General features: G+C 47.2%; 1 protein-coding gene across 1 annotated transcript in view; it reads left to right on the top strand.

The window, feature by feature from the left end:
- Nucleotides 1–4,742: 4,742 nt before the first annotated feature.
- LOC123970115 (annexin A5-like) overlaps nucleotides 4,743–6,679 on the top strand; it is a 10,451-nt gene continuing 8,514 nt past the window's right edge. The window contains exons 1-3 of the mRNA XM_046047992.1: nucleotides 4,743–5,048; nucleotides 5,348–5,391; nucleotides 6,608–6,679. The exon at nucleotides 6,608–6,679 is cut by the window's right edge and continues 10 nt beyond it. Coding sequence (XP_045903948.1) covers nucleotides 5,389–5,391; nucleotides 6,608–6,679 — 75 coding nt within the window. The 5' untranslated portion in view covers nucleotides 4,743–5,048; nucleotides 5,348–5,388. The remainder of the gene's footprint in view (nucleotides 5,049–5,347; nucleotides 5,392–6,607) is intronic.

The following is a 6,679-nucleotide window of genomic DNA, read 5'->3' as shown; positions in this document are numbered from 1 at the left end:
GCCCGTCTGGCACCAACAACCATGCAACGCTCAAAATTGCTTAAATCACCTTTCTTTCCCATTCTGACATTCAGTTTGGAGTTCAGGAGATTGTCTTGACCAGGACCACACCCCTAAATGCATTGAAGCAACTGCCATGTGATTGGTTGATTAGATAATTGCATTAATGAGAAATTGAACAGGTGTTCCTAATAATACTTTAGGTGAGTGTATATCACACAGTTCACTAATCAAGTGGGACTCAAAATTTGCACCTAGATCTGAGTGAAAAGTCTCTGGGCAACCAAAAGGCTGTATCACATGGTCCCACAGGGCCCGGGCTGTCGTCAATGCAGTCTGGTCGGGGGTAGGAATGGCCCACGCATACTTAGTGAACAAGTCTGTTGCAACCAGCACTTGTTGGTACTGTTCAGTTGCTAAAAAGTCTATGGCCAGGATATGCATTGGGGCCTTAACAATTGGGACCAGTGGGGCTTTACCTTCAGGCCGAGTCTTGCAAAGTACACACTGGGAGCATGTTCTTGTCCAGGCCACGACAGTTTCCTCCTTGCGGAGCCAAAAGAATCTTCTACGCAAGAGGTTCAGGGTCCTTTCCACCCTCTGGTGGCCGGTCTCGCCATGGTAGGCCTCCCAAAGAGGCCTGGTCTGTCCTTCAGGTACCACACTTTGTTGGAGAGTCTCAGAAGTCGGTGGGTCTTTCACACTATGACACACAACACCGTCTCTTAAATTCAACTTTTTCCATTGCTGCAATATCTTCCTCTCTGGTTCTGGCAGTCGGGCCCTTTCGGGGGCCCTGGGTAACCCACCTCCATCCAGGTAGTTTCTCACCCGTCTCAGCACACCGTCCTCGGCTTGCATCTTCTTCCAATGTATGGGGTCCCATCCCCAACTCTGTGGCACAGTTTCCTCCCGGGTCATCAATCATCGCAACCAGCAGTTCTTCCTCTAATGCTGGCTCCCAGGCATCCTGTCCTGGGTCAGAAGTGGGGAGCCTCGACGGCGAATCAGCATTTGTGTGGTCCCACCCTGGTCTGTACTTAATGGTATAGTCAAAGTTGGCCAACTGGGCCGCCCCACCTTTGTTCTACTGCCCCCAATTTAGCAGTCTGCAGATGCACTAGGGGGCTATTGTCCGTCACCACAGTCACTTTTGTACCCCACAGATAGTCTTTGAACTTCTCCACCGTGGCCCACTTTAATGCTAGTAACTCTAGTTTAAATGAGCTATAGTTAGCGTCATTACGCTCTGTAGGATGAAGACTGTGACTGGCATAAGCAATAACTTTCTCAGTCCCTTCCTGCTCCTGTGCAAGCACGGCCCCCAGTCCTAAATTACTTGCGTCTGTGTACAAGGTGAAAGGTAGAGTAAAGTCTGCATATGCTAGTATAGGGGCCTTGAGAAGTTTTTGTTTTAGCATATGGAAAGCAGTCTCACACTGGTCTGTCCAATTGACTGCTATAGTCCCTCCTCGTTTGCGTCCTGTCCCCACAAGCAACGCATTAAGGGGCTTGGCGACCTTGGAGGAGTCTAACCGCCTACAGTAGCCCACAAAACCTAAAAAGGAGCATACCTGCCTAACCGTTGTGGGGGCACTCCACTCCTGAACTGCGGCCACTTTCTCAGGGTCCGGTGACACGCCCTGCCCACTAACTACATGGCCCAGGAACCTTATCTCTTTCTGAAAGAGATGACACTTAGTGTTCGAGGGACTGAAACACAGCTTCCAAGTGACTGAGGTGGGTGGCAAAATCTGCCGAGAAGATGATCACATCGTCGAGATAAACCAATGCTGACTCTGATAACTGGCCACCTAGACACCGCTGCATTAACCTTTGGAATGTAGCTGGAGCATTACACAGGCCAAAAGGCATTCTCTCAAACTGGAATAACCCGAGGTGTGGTGAATGCAGTTTTTTTTCCCTTGTCCGTTTCTTCTACTTCAACCTGCCAATAACCACTCGCCAGATCCAATGTGGAATACCACTCAGCTTTGGTCAAACTAGTTAGGGAGTCTTCGACACGTGGCAGGGGGGAAAGCATTACGCTGTTGAGTTTACGACACACAAAAAAAATAAATAAATAACTACTACACAAAACCGCCAGGACCACACTTCTTTTGAACCAACACCATAGGTGCTGCCCACGGACTACAACTCTCTCTGATGACTCCCTTCTCCAACATTCCTTGCAGCAAACTGCGCACTTCTTTATACAATGTAGGGGGTAGTGTCCTAAATCTCTCCCTAATGGGTGCTGCATCACCTGTTGGAATGTGATGTTTGATAATATCTGTATGGCCATAATCCTCATCATTTGCCGAAAACACATGCTGCCACTTACCTAGAAATTGTCGAAGCTGCTGCCCTCCTTCACTTAGCTGATCACTATGGGGTACAGGGATGTTTTGCTGGCTTACGGCCTCCTGACTCTGCCCCTGGTTTACCTGAACAAGCCCTACTTCCACCACCCCAGGGCCCACCTCCGTGAAGGAGACATCTGTACCTTCCCGAACACTCACTGAATCAATTGCAGACACTGTGGCCAACTGTTGGTGCATATGCATATATATAGATATAGATATAGATATATAGAGAGAGAGAGAGAGTTATGTATACGCACTGGTATTCGTCCCCCCCGCACAGTGACTAATGTTCTGGCTACCTCTACTTGGATATCCCCTCCCGCGGGTTCAACCAGGGCGCAGGGATTCTGCAGGTCCGTTAACTCGAGCACACAGCAATGCCTCGCTCTGAGCTGGGATGGACACGGCGTAGTGACAGCCTACTCTAGCGGTGCTCTCCCACTTCTCCCGGATGGTGGCAGCTTGAACTCTGTGGCAGTCTGCAGAGACACTGTCCCACTCCTTGCCCCATGCTGTTGTCTTGGGTTGGGGAAGCGAATCCTAACGACTGTGAAACAGTTTTTCCCCCAACAGGTGAGAATCACATTCATCCCCAGTAGTGCTTTGTTAGTCCCCAGACAGTCATCCCTCACAATCACAACCCCACTGAATGCCACAGTAACCGCCCCAATCTCAAAGTCAGCCACCAAGTAACCCACAAAGGGAATGTCTAGTCCATTTGCGGCACGCAGAGTCAGCCACGGAAGGTTGTCGGGGTGCCGTTGTTGTCCTTTAAAAAGTTCACTACACAGGGCTTCACTATATTGTGTGACTTGTGACCCAGTATCTACTACACAATTAACCTCTACACAGTCTACTTTGACTCGTGCTCAGGGACAAGATTTCGCCATGATGGCCTCTTTAAGTGGGTGACTAGGGTCGTTTGGGGGGCTCCTGGCCACATGACCCGCTGTGGCCAGCTCAACTAAAAATCCTGTGCTGATCCCTGGCGGGTGCAATATCGCTTGATGTGCCCTACTTCTCCGCAGTGATTACAGAGGGGACGGCCATCTTTGCTCCACTGAAACCTGGGATAACTTACAGGGGGTCTCGCCACCTGCCTCGGCTGTGCCAGACTATCGGAATAAGCCCTGGGCCGGTGAGGATTTTCAGAGACACTCAGTCTACCATTCAAGGTCCTCATCTCTTCTAGCAGTGTTTTTGTAATATCAGCTAATTGTTCTCTGACCTCTTTAAGGATCTCTTCTTTGAGTTCCTGTTTCCAGTCTTAACTTTGCTGAGGTGTCCAACACCGGCCGCTCAACGTGACAGACAGGTACTGACCAATGTTCCTCTTGGTCTTCCTCTTGGGCCTGTGCCTCGCCTTTGACAGCATCAAAAGAAAGGTCGGGATCATTTCTGACCTGACGCTTGTAATCCGATGACAAACTGGTCCCGGAGGATGAGGTCCCCCTGCCTCAAGCTGTCGCCCGAACAACTCTCGCAGCTGCAAAGCGAAGGATCTCAGCGACTGGTCCAGTCCCTGCTTGCAATTAAAAAACTGAGCTCTTAGTGCAGCCACTGGAGTCACATCCCCATGCAACCCAGATATAAGTAAATATCTTCCCAGGTGTGTTTCTATCAGCCTGCTCCAAGGTCAATACTTCCAACCTTGCAATCCCATCTAAAAACCCCAACACATAGTCTGCTTTCTGCAAGTCATTTAGTGGCTGGAAGTTCAACATCATCTCTATCTGGGGCCTCCACTCCCCCAACTTAACACTAGAGCCCTCCCCGCTAAATCTCTGCAGCCATGGCATCCCCATTACAGAAGGCATTGTGGGGACTTGGGGCCCTGCGGCAGGTCCCGGTACTGGTTCGTCACCAAGCATGTTGAACGGTAGCAGCTAGCTCAACCAAAGCAGATCCTGCCGACAACGCCAAGTGTGACCTCCGCTGCGCGGCTGTTCGCTCGCGGGTCGGCTAGTTAAAAGAAACAATTAAAACTTAATTTGGGTAAGATTCTGCTGGGGAACGGGCTGCACCGAAACATGAGGCTCAGACCAGTACAGTTTATAAAACCAATGCCAGTGTCTTTATTAAAAAAAGGAAGCACAAAAATAAGTTCATCAAAAGGCCTAAAAATTATAAAGAGAGTTAATAATAAAAACTCATAAAAGTCGACTCTCCGCCTCACGTCGTGCGTGGTGACCACCGCGTCTCTCTAGCTTGCCGCCTTTGGTGCAGCTGCCGTCCTGCTGTCCTGCCGTCGGCTCTACTCTTCCCTACTCCCGTGTTCTTCTTCCGGGTTTCTCCCGTCTTGTTATAAAGGTGCACCTGTCCCCAGACTTCCCACACACCCACACCGGTAGCCATTCACCACTAACGAGGGGGCGTGACCATACGCAGCTCCAATCTCTCTCTCTCACACACACGTCACCACGGTGACACAATGAATTTGTGAAATACATTGTTTAACTACAATTTAATTGTTACCTCAGTTAGTAGTAAAAATATTGAAGAGAGAGATCTCTGGTGGCCTTCGTTTTTGTTGTCACTGTTAGACCTCCCCTAATTTAACTGTTGTTCCACCCTTTGTCCCCAAAATAATCTGGACCCGCCCTGTCGGCGGTCGGTCCTTCTTCTCTTCTCTTATAACAGGTGTCACACCTGTCCTCTCCGTCTGCCTGGTGCAACTCCGTGGTAAGCGTCTCACATCACCGAAACACTTTCCGTTTATCGTTGTAACATTCAGGGGGAAAAAAATCAGCAGCAAAGATGAGCTGGGACAGCCAGGGTCTACCTGTCGACACAAGGCTGTCATGTCTGGTTTACGGAAGTTTGACAGCTACGCCACTCAAGCTAGACTGGAGAGTAGATCAGGCACCGGATAAAAACTAGAACGATCATTGCAGAATTAACTAGGATACATGTGGTCTTTAGAGAGAGTTCGGTATTTGTCACGTTTCGTTGTTTAACAATCTTGTTTCTCTCTTGAACAGATTTTCTTCTTACCGCCGAACAAACCTCCAAGACTGTCAAAATGGTGAGTAATTTTCACTTCACGTTTCATCTGTTAACATAAAGAAACACGGCAAACTTTTCATACGAAGGATAACTAAAGTCATATTGTGAGAGTAGCCTTAGCCTATTTGCAAAAATCCGTTATTTAGGTTATGTGATTCAGTAGTTTTAGGGAATCAGTGTTCTTTGTCAGGGTGGAGTTGTAGGATACATTACCACAGTAAAATGTCATATTGATGATTATCAGTTTGATCTGGAGCTGTACACCGGACCTCTCCTTAGCAAATGCAGTGAAAAGATCAAATCAGACCTGTCTGTGCAGCCCAAGCCTGATAGAGCACATTCCTCGCATTGAAAGATTTTAAATGTTGTCATTTAATCAATGAGCCACACCTGTGCACTGAATGGTATGTTCAGAAGGCATTGTATTTTCTTTTTAGGGAGTGTCTGGAATGAGTGGAGCATTGTTGCAGAAAGCAGAACTTTGTCTAAAAATCTCCAAATGGCATTCTTGCTGTCTTAAGTGTGTAGCCTATCCATATGCTCTTCTGAAATAGGCCTACTGTTTCGACATTCAAGGAAATTAGGCTATTAGCTTGGTAATCAGATTGCCAAGTGTTTGATGAGCCTATGTACAGAACAAGTGTCACAAGGTCTTACATTAACGCACACAAAGAAGAGGAGTTATTTATTTGCTTTTATTGATCAAACAACAAGAAAATTGAAGAAGACAGTGGCTTTTTTCAAACTTTAGCGATATCCAGAGAGAGAGAGAGAGAGAGAGAGAGAGAGAGAGAGATTTTTTAAAGATATTTTCAATTAAGGTTTTGCTTTAGTTAGCGAGAATAAAATAGGTTTGTTTTGAGATTTGAAGCTTGCTGAGATTTCCGACAAGGCAAAGATCATGGGGAACATGGCGATTGAAGTCCAATATCATGGGAACACTTCAATAAAGGTTTTTGTATTATTGTCAGGTTCCTAGCATGGTGTTATGATGGAAGTTGTGAGTGTGCAAGTCTCATTAAAAATAATCTGCTGTAGGTATTATGGGTTCTGTGCAGTATTTTGTACTGTGTCATCTGTATATCACAGTTGGAAGAACATTTCAAAGTTCAGCATAGAGGTCCAGAATAAGGGGATATCGGCTGCCCTACATAAAATACATAACTTTACATACACTTTACATAACAAATTTACCACTGAAAAATCCTCTTATGCCCATTTCTTCCATGTTGTAGGCCAGCAGAGGAACTGTGAAAGCCAGTGGAAACTTCAATGCCAAGGCAGATGCTGAGGTCTTGCACAAGGCC

This window comes from Micropterus dolomieu, linkage group LG04 (assembly GCF_021292245.1).
Source record: "Micropterus dolomieu isolate WLL.071019.BEF.003 ecotype Adirondacks linkage group LG04, ASM2129224v1, whole genome shotgun sequence".
Lineage (NCBI taxonomy): Eukaryota > Metazoa > Chordata > Actinopteri > Centrarchiformes > Centrarchidae > Micropterus > Micropterus dolomieu.
Note: the sequence above shows the minus strand (reverse complement) of the source record. Positions and strands in the feature narration are given on the sequence as shown.